At 53.2% G+C, this 15490-nt stretch overlaps 1 protein-coding gene across 3 annotated transcripts in view; it reads right to left on the bottom strand.

Moving 5' to 3' along the window:
• Positions 1-15000, bottom strand: part of Agrn (agrin) — a 31997-nt gene extending 16997 nt beyond the window's left edge. For all 3 annotated transcript variants that reach the window (XM_038334170.1, XM_038334171.1, XM_038334172.1), the window contains exons 1-3: positions 14726-15000; positions 12649-12910; positions 2691-2738 (exon numbers count right to left, since the gene is read on the bottom strand). In XM_038334170.1, the coding sequence (XP_038190098.1) occupies positions 2691-2738; positions 12649-12910; positions 14726-14932 (517 nt within the window). In that variant the 5' untranslated portion in view covers positions 14933-15000. The remainder of the gene's footprint in view (positions 1-2690; positions 2739-12648; positions 12911-14725) is intronic.
• Positions 15001-15490: the final 490 nt, after the last annotated feature.

Here is a 15490-nt window from a genome sequence, read left to right as displayed (position 1 = left end):
TTGTTTGTTTGTTTTTGAGACAGTATTTCTCTGTGAAGACTTGGCTGTCCTGGAATTTGCTCTGTAGACCAGGCTGGCCTTGAACTCAGAGATTTACCGGCCTCTGCCTCCAGAGTGCTGGGATTAAAGGTGTGAGCTACTACCTCCTGGCTCCCAAAACAAGTTTCTTAACTAAATGTTAGAAACAGGCCCAATCTGAGACCACCTGCAGACAGGTATGGACGAAGTGATTTACACACATGCACATTACTACATAAGGCATTGCTGTTTTAATAGCTCTAGACCTCAGGTACCACAAGTGTCATCGTGCAATGCCATGCACGTATCAGAAAAGGAAGCAGAGGCCCAGTGCGATTTCCCGACAAAGCCATATCCCTAATAAACACCAGAGTTTAGCTCAGTCCTCATCTGTGCTCCTGGTCACTTGGTGGCACACCTGGACACCTGTGATTCAGCAGTCTCTAATGGAGCATATCAGAGTCCCTCAATAAGTGTCCTCCTCAGCACCTGTGGGACTTCTCCATGGCCTCCTAGATTTCCATCCAGGCAATCTTTCCATGTGGTGCTGGAGGCGTCCTGTACTTTTTATATCTACCACAGTGGTAGAGAGTAAATTTAACTTCTTCCCTAGTCTTTGGTAGGTTGGAGATGGAACAGATGGATGGATGCCCATGAGCCATGGCCTGTGTCTAAAGTGTACAAAGTAAATGCTGGGTATCAGTAAGGGGCCTGCATGTACCATTGTGGGGAATGGTGTTTATGTAAGGGAAAGAAGACATCTGGCAGGTTTGGGGCTTTCAGAAGAAGCTGAAATCACCAAGAAAGAAGGTCTCATCCCTCCTGAGCCTACCTTGAATGTAGACAGCTCTAGGCCTCTTGGCCCTAGTCTATGACACTCAGACCTAACCTCATGCACCATACTGAAGGACACATTCTACCTACTAGCAGCCCTCCCCACTGGGAGTGATGTGGTCCGTTTTTAAAAATGTGGAGAAGTGAGAGTCACTTCCTCCTGCTCCCCAGTCCAACAGGCAGACTGCTTACTCATCCACCAACCCAGCCAACAGTCTCTGCAACTCTAATAGTGAAGGTCACAGAGCGCACAGTGGATCCTATTGCCTTGATAATAACTTCCCACCTGGGGCCGTAGCCTCACCACACCACAACCCAGTCTGGGCTTCCAGATCTTGGGAGAGCAGCCCAAGGAAAGACACTGGTGTCAGGGACTAAGACTTGGGGCCACAAGAAGAGACCAGGATTAGGTCAGAAGCACCCATCACTCACTACAAGACTCCATTTCCATTATACCCCAACATTGCCCAACTAGGCCCAAAGCCTATTATTTGCCAACACTATAGACTCAAGAAATAAAGGGTAGCTGGTTATAGATGGCCCTTCCCCATTCGGCCATCAAAAGGGAGGAGAGACCCTCTGGTACCTGCATCTGTACCAAGTTCCAACTTTTGGATGCCTGGGCTCCCCAGGGAAACTGCCTACCTGGTTTTACATGTTGTCGAGACCTCCAGAGAGTCCTGACTTCCCAGTATAGGACAGAAGGAGGGAGGCCCTGCCAGTGCCAGGATACCTCCACTACTCTCAAGACCCAGGAAGTGAGCCTGACTATCTATGTAACCCAGGGCTGCTTCCTAGAAAGAGAACAACAGGGCCTATTCTCAGAATGACACCCACACCTCAATCCTAGGATTCCTTGATGTTCCCATAACCCATATTCTGGTCAAAAGAGAAACCATGGCTGGGCATGATAGCATGTGCCTTTAATCCCAGGACTTGAGAGGCATGGGCAGGTAGACCTCTGTGAATATAAGGCTAGCCTGATCTACAAAGTGAGTTCCAGGACAGTCAAGGCTATTTAGAGACTCTGTCTTAGCCCCTGACCCCAAACCAAAAACTCCAGAAACCATGGCTTTGTCATGCATGAGATAACACCAGACATATGATTTCAATAAAAACTAGTAGGGTGCCCAAGCACACAGTTGATGGGGTAGCAGGTAACAAGGACAGAGCTGGAAACTGTACCCCACAGTACAGTACAGTACAGTACAGTAAGGAGCCAGGCTGGGCTAGCTGAGATACAGTCTATCCCTACTAGTCTCTGCTTTCTTTGTAACACGGTCAGTTCCTCTTCTCTTTATCATTAGCTTAGTTACAGAAGCCCACATACTAGCAGCCCCTCTGGGAGGGCTGGCCACAGCCCATGAGCCATAAGAAAGGTCAGCCTGCCCCTTCCACCATTCGCTTCCTCCCCCACCCCAGGGGCAAACCTAGGCCCTTCAGCACTAACAGCTGTCACTGGCTTTACTGAGCCCTCCCCCCACTACCCAACCCACTTTCCCTTCTGTGCCTCTCTCTGTTTCCAGCCCCACCCTTTCCTGAATAGGAAAAAAGACAAAGAAAAGGAATCCCTCCACAAACAGACTGACTTCAGCAGAGCTCCATCCAAACCTCACACATATCCTCTGACATCATCCCTCGACTTGTAGGTTCTAAGACTGGCCCTGCTCAGGAGTACTGGCCATCACCTAAAGGCCCCCGTGGAGTCCCTGGGAGGGATCCAGGTTCCCTTGCCCACCTGGTGTGCACACTACAAAACAGCCCTAACCCTGGTAACCCTGCCCATTTGCACCCCCATTATCAGTGTGCCGACCGCCTGCCCCACCACTGCCACTCACCATCAGGAGGCACAGGAGGCGCTGCTGTGAAGTGGGTTCCAGGTTTGTCTAGAAGAGGGAAAAAAAGTTAGGCTTCTTTGAGCAGGTACACTGCCAACTCACTCCTCAAGGTTCTAGTTATAATCACCGACGCTCAGAAGGTCACTGACCAATGCAGAACAGACAGAAAGGCCCTGGACTTTTCTCTGCCCCTTGAACTTCAGTCACCTGCTTTCTCTGGGTGAATCCAGTTCTTGCCCCTACTCCCAATCCCAGCACTGTTGCGTCTTTGCCTACTCCCACAGCTTTCTTCAGCTCAGGTCGAAGGTCTGCACCATCAGAAGTCTACGACTAGGTTACAAGAGGCCCTGGAATTTAGTGTGACCTATCCAGTATCCAGAAGGAAAAGGTACCCCATCTGCAACAACCCCTGGATTTGATATGACCCTGCCTGCTCTGAAACCCTTGGTAACTGAGATGAGGGGCTCAGTGAGCAGAACAGGGGTACATCCAGCAGCCACGTACAGTTGCTGAGGAAAAGTAGCACTGCAAAGCCCAGCGTGGAAGTAGCCAACAGGATCAAGCAGATGTTGCAGGGGATCATGAAGTACCGAACCAGCAGGGAAGCACCAGGCTGCTGCCTGGGTCTGTGTTCCAGTGGCAGAGGAGGCATGATACAGCTCTAGCCCACTTCCTGGGTGTGGGGGTTCTTATGGAGTGCCCTTAGGCCTCTTCGGAGCTACTCCCCCCATGCTCGGTGCCCTGGAGCAGCAGATGGCAGCTGTGATCTCAAAGTTTAGCCAGTTATGGCTGGGGGAGCACCAGGCCCTCCCCAGCCCTCCAGGATCATGGTGGGAGATAAGCAGAATTCTCTCCAAGTAGAAATCCCAAATGTGAGCTCAGAAGCAGGCAAACGAAGATGGAGAGCCAAGGCAAGCCCTGTTGGCTACAATTCTTCTGCCCACTAGCCAGTGCTGTCTTCTGTAGCCTCTGGAGTCTGAAATGCAGGGAAGGCCCCAGAGACCACGGGTGCCGGTGCAGGGCCTGTCTGCTCCTGCCTAGAAGAGGCGGGAGCACGATGGCAGCAGCGGGAGGAGCAACCGCCTGGCTTTGAAGCGAGAATAAAGAATCGCGGAGGCGCCTGCCCACCTCCAGTAGCAGTGGCAGTGGTGGTGGTGGTGGTGGTGGTGGTGGCGGCGGCGGCGGCGGCGGCGGCGGCGGCAGCGGCAGCAGCAGCAGCAACAGCGGCGGCAGCAGCAGCGGCAGCGGCGGTGGCTCTTGTCCTCGCTGGGTTGGGGCAGTGAATGAGGGGCGAGGGAAGCCGAGGGGGCGGGGGCGGTGAGCAGAGACAAAGGAAGATGTATCTGGGGACTTTAGCGTCCACAGGGAGTCGCAGTTGGGAGCAAAAAGGCTGGGGTGGATTAAGACCAGACTGCAAGATGTACAAACGGGACAGAGCAGCTTGGGGTAGAGGTAGAAGCTTGGGGAGGGTTGTTGGTGGTGGTGTTGGTAAGAGGGCAGAGACCAAGGGAGGGGCAAGTGATGGGAGGGCAATGGGTCTGGAAATCGGAGAACAAGGGAGAAGTAGGAGAGCGCTAAGTGTTTTCATAGGGGAGCAGAGGCTGGACCTGGAGAGGAGGCAGTTGCTCGTCCCCCATCCCAGGACGGTTACAGAGGAAGGTGGGCAGGAGGCAGCCAAGTGGGAGGGTCAGCTGAGGCTGCTGTGCTGGCAGAGACAGTCCTCCCTTATCACTCTTTATGCCTGGCTGGGTTGAGAGGTCTGCTTGTGTTTATGCATGCATTGTGCTAATGCCTGTTGTTTCTGATCCTGCAGGCTCTGTACTGGCATGGAGGCAGGGGTCTCCTAAGTGACATGTAAGGCGCTCAGGTGGGTTACAAGCTGGAGAGTGAGGTGATGGGTTCAGAAATCATCCCACCTACCTTTCCCCTTGTAATTGAAGATAACATCTTAAGCCACCCATTCACTCAGCTCCCCAGCAATGAGAAAACATGCAAATAAGTTCATGCAAATGGATGTGGAATTCCTGCCATCCCTAGAAGCTGACTCTGGAGTGCACCACCATCCATCCCCAAGCTACTTTGCAGACTCCAGCAGGGCCATATGGGGCAAAGGGTTTGGGATAGAGGCGCGGCCCACCTAGGTTCTATGAGGGAGCTCCTTTCCTGACCTCTGTGGGAAAAGATCCCCCAGCTGTCCACAAGCTTGAGGAGTATGCAGGTTCTGCACTACCCCCACTTGACATAGCCCCCTCCTGCTAAGTCTTCATCTCAGCTAAAATCACACCAACAGCCCCCATACCAAACATCTGGGTTACACTAACTGGTACATAGTATTCACAACTCAAGACTCTAGTCAGGCTCCTGTATCTGCTGTCAGCAAGTCCTACTTTTCGGCCAACCAGCCTTTCTTGGGGCACTAAGACCCTACATTCATTCACATGTTGACTGGAAAAAGCCCTACTTCTATATTACCTACAGCTGAAATCTCTCCCAAGACCCCCCCCCCCCCCGCCAGACACTTGGCACTCCCACTGTGCCCACACCCTTTTGATCTGTCAGACAGGTTTCTGTACCCCAGTTGATAACTGTTGTAACTTTCCATCCTCTGGCCAGGCACAAAATACAACCCTCCACTGGGTCATTCGTCACCCACGATAAGAGGTTTTCCACCCTTTGTGGTCCCCAATTCAATCTTCTAATGAACTCTTGAAGGAAGCTCCAAAATAAAGTCTAGGACAGTATGAGATCTAACTACTGGGAAACTCCACTCCCAGATGGCCTCACCCTCTCCACAGGGGAGCTCTGGCTCCTACTGGACCTTGGCCGGTGACACAGAGGTAGTCTCTGTGATGCTAGCTCCCCCGGTACCAGAAACAGGGTCTCAGTTCTTAGCTCTCAGTACAGGGTTTGGCCTAGAAACTTCGAATCGGAGAGCTTAGCACAGCTCATGTACATCTTCTGTTAGCTTCCCTGCGCCATAGAAAGTGCCTGAGAACAAGCACCCTAGGCAATCAATGCCCAACAGGCCACATGACACTGCTGGGTATGTTTCAGCCCTGGGATGTCCCAAGTGTGCTCTCTACAGGAAGCACAGAAACCAGGGTCTTGGAGGGCTGGGTCCCACTAGTAGTAGGAACCCCCAGGCAAGAGTTGGCAGAAGAAGCTTCAAGTGACCTTGGGAAATTTGCTGTAGTCTTTCCCTGCCCCCTTTCACCAAGCAGAAACCCTGAGATCTGCCACTAAAGAGGTCTCAATAATTTTTTCAGTGCTCATCTGGGGCTCTAGTCAGTCCTGGGCAACACTGGAATAGGGCTTGAGGTTTATTGGGCCTAGCCATGGGAAAGGGAACTAGGCAGGCCGCCTGGCCCCACCAAACCCCAGTCAGTGTCTGAGCCCCCTGCAGGGGCAGGATGCCTTCAAAAAACAAAGAGCCTTTGAGGCTCTAGGCCAGTGGGGGGAGGGGAGCACAGGCTACTGGAGTTATTTTGGGATCTTTAGACAAAATCATTCAGCCTAGACTGAACCAGCAGTCTCATGCCCAGGAATGAACAGGATGCTGATCCAGGCTTACCCCTCTGGGCTCACACCCTACCAACATGAAACCACATATATGAGCCAAGACACTAAGGACTCCTGCCTTCCAGCAGTCACTCAAACATGCATGCAGGAATGGCACCCCCCCCCCCCACCTGTCAACATACACACTACACATTCTTTGTGTAGCACAAAGCTTGTCCCTCATTCCCAGGCATAATGGGTGTGGCCCTATGCTCTGGTACTTCTCAGGACCAGAGGAGGTTGGGGGATGGGGCCTGGAGAGGGTACAGAGTCCAGCGGTTAGCTCACTGGTCCCATTCTCATGTAGATAACCCCTTCGCCCTTCCTAGATAGCCTTCAACTCCCTTAGAAAATGTTAGAAAAGAGTTAGAAGTTGGCTGGCAGAGAGGAGCCCATGGAAAAAGCTGCCTGTCCGGACAATCAGCACACACTCATCCCCCCCAACGCACAGGTCTCACCCAGCAAGTAGACATGCCCCACCCTCTGACCTCTGGTCAGTCGGGGTGAGGCTCACACTCTCTTTGGTGGTGAGGAGTTCTAGGCATGTATTGCTCAGGTTAATAGAGGTACTTGATGGAATTAGTTCTGGCTGCCCAGTGAGGCAGGGCAGTACCGCCCTAAATCTCTGGTGTTTGGCCTTTTCTCTCTTCTCTCCTCCCCTCAGCCTTAGACAAATAAGCACTTTACAGGACAGAGGCACTCTTGCCAGCTTCAGGCCTAGGTCAGATCTGTCTGTACCCACCCACCCACCCGGACAGTTATCCCACCCACCCGGACAGTTATCCCACCCACCCACCCACCCACCCGGACAGTTATCCTGCTCTGAGGGGTAGCTGGATTAAATTAAAATTTGGAATACAATAGGGGCTGTCTTTTAAGGTAGACAAGATGCTGCCAGATTGCCCCGTCTCTATTCCTTGGCTGGCTAGGCTCCTCAACCTAGGGCTGTGCAGACAAACTAATCAACTCATCTCTATCTCTCTGAGAAAGCTAGGTGTGTCTGTCTGGCTTCTGGAAGACATCATGGCAGTTTCAAATGAAGTCAGATGGGTGAAAAGTGAAGCCTACACATCGACCAAGTAATGAGTGGGGCTGTCACTGGGTCAGTCTTTAATGCTGATCCTCAACCTTTCAGATTTGAGAAATTCCACCACGGACCTGGGAACTTTCCAGAATGACCAAGAGCAGGCACTGGTGGAAAGGCAGTGAGGGTAGGAACGGTCATGCTGTCCCTCCTGTTCCTTAGGTGTACCCAAGCCCAGCTTTGCCAGGCCCTACCTATCTCCAGGAGGAAAAAGGAAGGAGCTAGGTGACACCCACATCACCCACATGTGATCAGTGCTTGGTGAGTCAGGAGACTTTGCCCCCTGCTCAGTACTCCAGCTGTGCTGAGTTAGATTAGTGAGGGACAGGAGAGGGGATCAATACAGCAGGGGTCCTACGGGCCAGGGGTACAGGTTTAGTTCTAAAAGGCTTCATGGAGGCGATGGGCAGCCAATGAGGATGAGAAGGAAAGGCGGTAAGTGGGGGGGGGGGGGGAGATAGAGGACTAGAGGTGCAGGAAGGAGGAAGCAGAGACAGATCCAGAGAGGAAGGAGGCTGGGACAAGCAATAAGGAACTTTCCTATCAGAGAAGTGCTTGGGATCAGCAGATAGTTAGGAAGGCCAGCAAGGAACGGGATTAGCTTGCTCTCTCAGCCAGGGGACAGGCTGAGTAGTGGGGACTCCTTTCCTCACGCTCACAGCAACTTATCGACTCTTTCCCAGGTGGCAGCAACCACCTTTCATTCTTGGGAAGCCACCAAGCAGATGCCCCATGAACCCTATAGGGAATGGTTGTAAAATGGTGACTGGACATGTACAAGAAGGAACTGATGGAATTAATGATGAAAAACATCCTTATACCTGATGGCTTCCTTTTCGGAGTAGGGGACAGATTATCTCAACCCTTCTACCAATATTGTGTCTGTGCTCTGTTCCTCTGTGTATGCTGGAACCTCAGTTGTAGGTACAGGCACCTGTATAGGCATGATGCTAGCCTACATTTTCTGGGACTTAGGGCGTGGTGGTCAAGGGTATTCAAACTTACCTCAGGCTAGCAAAAGATAGAGGTAGGAGGGGAGAAAGGGGGTTGTGTCAGCCTGAAGGTCTGACAGGCTTGTAAAGATCAAAGACAAAGTTCCCCGGTCTACTGTCCTCACAGCAGATCACCAAACACATCCCTCTTTTTATCTTTTTTAAATTTTTCGAGACAAGGTTGGTTTCTCTGTGTAATAGTCCTAGCTGTCCTGGAACTCAATTTGTAGACCAGATCAGCCTTCCTTTGCCTCCCAAGTGCTGGGATTAAAGGTGTTTGCAACCACCGCCCAGCCCCCATCCCTCAGTTTAAATGTTTACAATACACATCAACCACTCCTAGAGGTGACCCTAGCCCACCTGCACAACTGGACCCAACAGAACCCATAGCAAGCAGAGGTTGAGATTCACATGCACTTGAGGACAGCAACTAGGACCTGACCACTCCGACATAAACCCAGAAAAACCAAGATAGTGAAACTACCCCACCCCCCAGCTGCCGGCCTAGGCATACATATGTATATAAAGTTCACACAGTAGGAAACAGCCTATCCGGTGAGGACAGAGCATCCTTGTCTTCCTTGCCTCAAGGCCTGGGAGGGGGCCATCTCTATTCCTTGGTAAATTGCCCCTGCAGGGGGTCTTCCTCAGAGGAAATTCTCAGGACCTGTGCTGAGGATGGGAGGGGTGAGATTCCCTGATTCCCAGATCCTCCACCAGCTGTCCCAGCTTCCAGTGGCCTACTCCTGAACCCCATAAAGCCCTCTTCTAGCTGGTAACTGTCCCAGATGGGCAGGGTTACTATGATGGCTGTTGCGGTAGCCCTTAGTCCAGTCTACCAGGGCTTCAATGGGTTAGGTTTCTATATCCACCCTGTGGTAAAAAGCTAACCTGAGTCTCACAGGAGGAGAAAAAAAGATAGCTGTTTTCTACCATTATGTGACTTCAGCCTCTTGGGCACAGCAACCAGACATAGGAAACAATAGAGAGTCCTTATCAATCAGTGATACAGGACCCTCTTGAATCTGGTCCTAAGTGTATCCTCCACCTTCTCTTTGAATACCTCCATCCTATTTGCTCCTACTTTACCTTGTAGGAAACTAATGAATAACCACAGACCGAACTGGGTCAGTGTCCGATCTCTCAGCTCCTCTGGTCTGCAATGGGGGTCCCATGCCCACAGGATTGCTATAAGGGGCTCAAGTAGGTAAGAACAGAATTTGCTTTGTCCAGAAAGATCCATGTAACAGACGTGGTTTCAAAACACCCCTCCCCATTTCTAATTGACAGGGGAGATGGGGGGGGGGCATTTTCTCTGGGTAGGAATGGGAGAGGATAAGTCTGGAAAAAGCCAAGAGTAAATTCCATCTTGCCTATTGCCAGCCTAAAGGGAGGCCATCTCCACAGAACCAACAGTGTCCTGACTGTCACCCACTGATTCCAGCAAGCAAAGTCCACCCCCCACAAGGCTGCCTCAGTGAGCCCAAAGATGAGACAAGTCCATTCCTGCCGCCAACTTCTTACTAGACCTCCCTGACACGGAAGAGAGGAGGCCCTTCCGGAACTACCTGGGCAGGTCCTTCTCTCTGGGCAAAAAGCAGTTGGGGTAGCAGCAAGTAGCCTCCAGCTCTAGCAGCCTCCAGCCTGGACATGCCTGGGGGAGGGGCCCTCAAAGGACTGTGGGTGGAGCTGTGGAGTGGTAGAGAACCTGGAGTCCAAAGGGAGGGCCACCTCCCCCCTCAGCAAAAGGAATGTGGGGGAGGTGAGGGGAAAGAAGTGGCAATGGGAGTCTAAGCCTAGCCTGGAGGGCAGTCCTCCCAACAGGCTAGGGACCTTCGCAATATCCTAGGCAACCCCAGGACCAGCATCCAGCCTTAGTTGGTCAGGCTGCTCCTGTCCACTATCTTGGGACCTGGAGCTCCTCTGCTCTATCTTCCTGAAAACCCTGGATAGCAAAGACAAAGGGGGCAAAACCAATCTGGCCGACCCAGGACAAGGGAGTCACCAAGACCCCAGTTTCAGAACTGAGAAGGGCCAGGCTGGTCAGGTGCCAGGCTCACTCAACCAGGGCCCCCTGCCCTGTACTTGTGCCAGGTTTTGGCTAGAACAGACAATACTGTCTTTCTCTGCTCCTGGCTTTTAATAGGGAAGTGTAGGTCCCCAGCCAGGCTTTTGTCTCTCCTGGAGGCCTCTGGGAGGTGCCAAACAACCTTCTCTAGAGACAGGGTGAGGACAGTGGTATGCCTATGCTCAGCGCCCTTAGCTTTGTCAGAGTGAGAGGTCCCTTTCCAGAAGGAGCAGCAGCCACTCTTGCCCAAAGGTGATGCAAAGGGAGGGGCACATACCTGCCCCAGTTATGCCAGGAATGTGGCTTACCAGGCGGAGGACCAGAGGAGCCTTTCTGGGGGGTGGGGGAGGTGCTGGCTGGCTGGGGGCTGTTCCAAGAGTGAACAGGAAGTCAGAAGTGGCCCAGATTTCACCCAGTTCCCAGTGTGGGATGGTGCAGGTGTAGGGGACCTGCAGGCACACTGGGAAGTCAGATTGGAGGGACAGGCTTGTTTCCAAGTATGAGAACCTTGGATGAGGCTCAGAAGCCTCATCACCTACAGATCAGGAAATGGACCCAGTTTTGGATGAGTGGGCAAGAAGCTGTCTCATTTCCATCCTAGACCCTAAACCCTGATGGCTCTTTGGGAGTTCTGACATTGTCTTAGCACCCAACTTATCCCATTGCATTCTGGTCTGCTTCCAAGACAGATTTAAGACACCATTTCAAGCTTCTTTCAGTGGTGTCCAAGCTTCTTGCTCTGCCCCACCCTACCTTCCACACACCTTCAGCTTCCTTAGCTCTACCAATCCCATATCTGCCCCCCTCCCTGCCCCCTACACACCACACACACACACACACACACACACCACAGCTACTCCTGGGCTCTCCTTTGGTAAAATTCTGGGCTTTGAGTCTTGGGAACTAAGCATCCCTAAGTGTCAGTCAGCCATATACAAGTGCACAGGAAGGGAGGCCATCTGTCCACGATTCTTCTTCCTAGCTGACCTGTTCTACATTGGGCTCTGCCAGCAACAAGCCGGAGTGCAGCATGGGCATAGCTGGCTTTGGTGAGAGGCTAAACCTTGCTCTGTCTTTCCATACCTCTGAACTCAGGGACGTCCTCAGTTACTGAGTCATGGACCCTCAGACTACTAGATCCACCCAGCTATTAATAATCCACCCTCTTGATCTTGATTCTTCTCAGCCCCCTACTCAACCCAAAGTTGACATATCTATGTTTGACCTCACATATAAATCCTCCCCCTGCCTTTCCTGCCCCCCCCATTTTCCCAAAGCACAAACTTCCACAGTAATGCTTGAATCTCTGGTTCTTGTCTAGATAGGGTCCCCATAGCAAGAGCCCAGGAGCTGGCCATACCTGGCTGAAAGGCTACAGGGTTTTCAATTCTGGCCCTGCCCCTCTTACACCCAGGGCCAGCAAGGAGACAGGATTCTAGAGACACCTCTCAAGAGCCCAAACAGTATCAAAGCAGAAAGACAGATGATAAGTCTTCAGGGCTGGCAAATCACATCACATCAGAGGACCAGAAGTCATGACCCTTGCCACGGCTCTGAGAGAAGGAAGTTTCTGTCCCCAGCCCTACATCCCTTTCCAGGCAGCCATGAGGGAACAGACAGGATGTAGTAGCAATGAGAGAAAAAAAGTATTCTTTACCACATTTCCCCTCAAGGATCTCAGTCACCAACTGGGGCTGTCCTGAGGAGGAGAGAGGGGAGACCTGGATGGTTGTGTGATTCTAGTCACCTTCTAGAAGACGGCAGCCTAACCCCACAGAGTTGTTCTTCCACAAACTGTGAGTCTCTGGAACACACAGGCCAGCCCCTCACCTTCCAAACCCCCACACAGGGGTTTACTCAAATGTACGGATCAAGATAGAAGTTCAGACTCCTGTAAGGATAAGACAGGTGGGTCCCAGCTTGTTTCATAGCAAAGGGCCTTTCAAAGGGGAAATGTGGAGTGTTGAGGAAAAAGTGAGAGAAGGCAGAAATACCTGTCTCTTTACAGGGCAGTGGCTTGCTTACGCTTCCAAGACCAAACAAAGACAGCTAATATCAGAAGTTAGGGAGTCTGATCTGTGTAGCTAGAGATGTAGCCAGAAGCAATAATGTTGCATCATCAAAGCCAGGCAGCAGAATGGTTACTCTCCTGCCCAAAGCAAGCTGTCCTCTGTGCCCCCCTCCAAGATCCCATAAAATTTCTATCACGATCAGCAAGCCACTGGCTCTTAAAGGTACACCCTCACCTGCACGCACCTTCTACACAGAACTCCACCTCTTCCAGGTTCCTCAAAGTGATCCGCATAAGGCTGGAGTTGAGCATCAGTTCATTCTTGTGGGCTGGCCACAGGTAGGGTGGTGCTGGGTTCACAAAAAAGATTCTAGTGTCCCCAGTGGATACCTGGTTGTCACAGATAAGGGGGTCTCCGAAGCCACCAATCACCACCTTGTTGCCACCATCTAGCAGACTCTCCTGGGCCACCACATCTTTGCCTTTCAAGTACCGCCACACTCGAACCTGAATGGACATGGGAGGTAAAGGTATTGGTCCTATAGGGACAGGGTGCCATACTGGACACCTTTCCTCTCTTCCGGTCTCACTTTCTCAAACCATTGTCCACAGTGGACTCCAGCCTTGGGCAGAGATGTTCAAAGTTCTGTGAGTCAGCCCCTCAGCAAAGACTGCAGGGAAGTACACACCTACTGGATATGGACACATAAGAAGGTATACCACCTAACCTATATTCCCACCCCAGATCTAACCTGCCCAAGTCCAACTACAAGGGTCCATCTTAGTCAGGGCTTGTCTGGCACGCAGTACCAACATTCTAGACCCCCTAGCTCACTACCACTCAGGACTAGACACTTCAGATGGAGGGACTTACTTAAGAGTAAGATCCCAGCTGGGATCTTCACAACCCTGTGTGTGGGCTGACACCTCCCCCAGGAAGTAAAGGCCCACTTCTTTGCTCCACAGTCTGCCTGAGTCTGTACAGCCAAGGCAGCTCTGAACCACAAAGTCAAGTTTGGGCAATGCAAGTCGGCCCCACCCTCCACCTTCTTCTTTGGGGCCCTGAGGGCACCCCCTCTGACAGACATGGCTGGAGGATGTATATAGCCAGCAGCACCCATAGGACAAGTCCAGAAGCCCAGACACTTTTTGGAAAGGAATTCTAGGAAGGGGTCCCTTCTTCAGGTTCTGTGGGGGTTTAGGCTCCTGGAATGGAGGGAGCAAAAAGACAATGGACAGCTTGTCCACCTGCCTAGCTACTAGGCACCTTAGAACCGCAGCACCTACAGGACTTGAAGAACCTCATTTACCTGCCACCGCCCCCCCCCCTCAAAGCCCCTCAGTAAACTATTGAGGGAGATAATTCAAATGGGGGGGGGGAAGCTCAGTTTTCACACCTCCCCCACCCCAGCCACACCCAGGAGCAGCGGGGAGGAAGTCGGGAAAATCCTGCAGGGACTTGGCAAAGTGCCTTGGCAGTGAGAGGAGGGGGCCCAGCCGGGGGAGCCCATGAACACACGCTACTCTGAAAGAAGTCACCGTCCTTCCCATCCCCAAAGAGCAAGAACGATCCTATTTCTAGTGAAGTGATTTGAGGAGCTAGGAAAACCAGCAACGGGTGTTCTGAGGGTACCCATCATACCTATTCCAAGGTGCTCTCAAATCCAGCTTTAGTGGAATTAGAGCTGACTCTTCTACTGTATGGTAGGGAAACTCAGGTCTTCCGAGAGAACGGAGCACCTGCCCCTGCTCCTTGTGCATGGGAGACTCAGTCGTAACCCATCTCTCTGCTCTTGCTCCACCGAAACCCAGTCACTGCAGCACCTTACGCAGACTCCTCGGACTTGTGGATTAGACGACGCACCCCTTCCTCTCCGCGGACGACCCTTTCTCTCCCTCATGGAGGCCTCATCATAGTCTGTCCCCAACTCACACCTCCCCAAACCCTGTATCTTTCCTTTGGCGAGGGTGTACACTTGTTTCCAACAAGAGGGGCTTTGGACAAGGGTGGGGGGGCAGCCACTACTGCAACTGGGGCCTGGACACCATGAGAAGAACCAAAACGGCCCCGCAGTAACTTTCGCCCTGAGCTGCAGAGTTTTCAGGGACCTGGTGCCCCACCCGCAGACTTGGCTGTAGCCAAGGGAGCTCGAGCTGGGGCTACAGGAGCGTTCCGGTCTCGTTTCCACGGCTTGGGGCCGGGGTCCCAGCAGGGCGGCCGGCACGCGAAGGGCGGGCCTCGGGACTGGGAACCACGGGGAAAAGGGCCCCCGGCTGGGATTCCAGAGGGCTGGGGTCTCGTGGGGTCTTGCCGGGGCCCACCTTGCACGAGTACGTGTGCTGCACCGGGTCCACGTTGAGGATCTCCTCCACAGTGCCGGTGAGCACCACATTCGCCTCCTCCTCGCGCCGCTCCAAGGCGCGCTCCGGGCACGTCCCGCTGGCGCCGGGCAGGGTGCGCTCGGCCACCACCATGAGCAACAGCAGTGGGAGCAGCGGGGCCGGGCAACACAGCCGCAGGCTGGCCATGGCGCAGCCTAGAACGGCGGAAGGCGGCCGGGAGAGCGCGCGGGCTGGACCGTTCAGGGGGCAGGACAGAACTGGACCGCAGCTAGGCGGAGGAGGTGGGAGGGCGGACGGCGTGGGGGCGGGCCAGGGGCGGGAATTGAGCAGCACCGCCCCTCCCCCTGGGAGCTCAGCCCGCCTCTGCTCCCTGCGACCCGCGCGGGCAGCGAACAAAGCCCGGAGACTGCGGCGCCGAGCTGAGGCGGGGGCCCCGGCTGGGTGGGTGGTGGGCCGCCCTGGGGGGAGGGGAAGGTGGGGCGCCGGGCGCCCCTCCCCCCATCCGCCCAAACTGTCCTTCCACCAGGAAATGCAGTTGAAATCAGGTTAATGTATAATCTAGGAGCGACGTGCCGGGACTTCCAAGGGGCGCGCCGGGAGCGGCAGGACTCTCTGGATGGGAAAGGCTACCGGAACTGGACCTCCGGTTCCCTTTTGGGTAGGTCAAACAGCAGGATTGCTCAGAGCTCCTGCAGCAGTATGGGGCCTTCTATAGGCTTTAAGGCGGCCCAGTAGGGCTACGCC

The sequence above is a fragment of the Arvicola amphibius genome, chromosome 6 (assembly GCF_903992535.2).
Source record: "Arvicola amphibius chromosome 6, mArvAmp1.2, whole genome shotgun sequence".
NCBI lineage: Eukaryota > Metazoa > Chordata > Mammalia > Rodentia > Cricetidae > Arvicola > Arvicola amphibius.
This window is presented reverse-complemented; position numbering and strand designations above follow the sequence as displayed.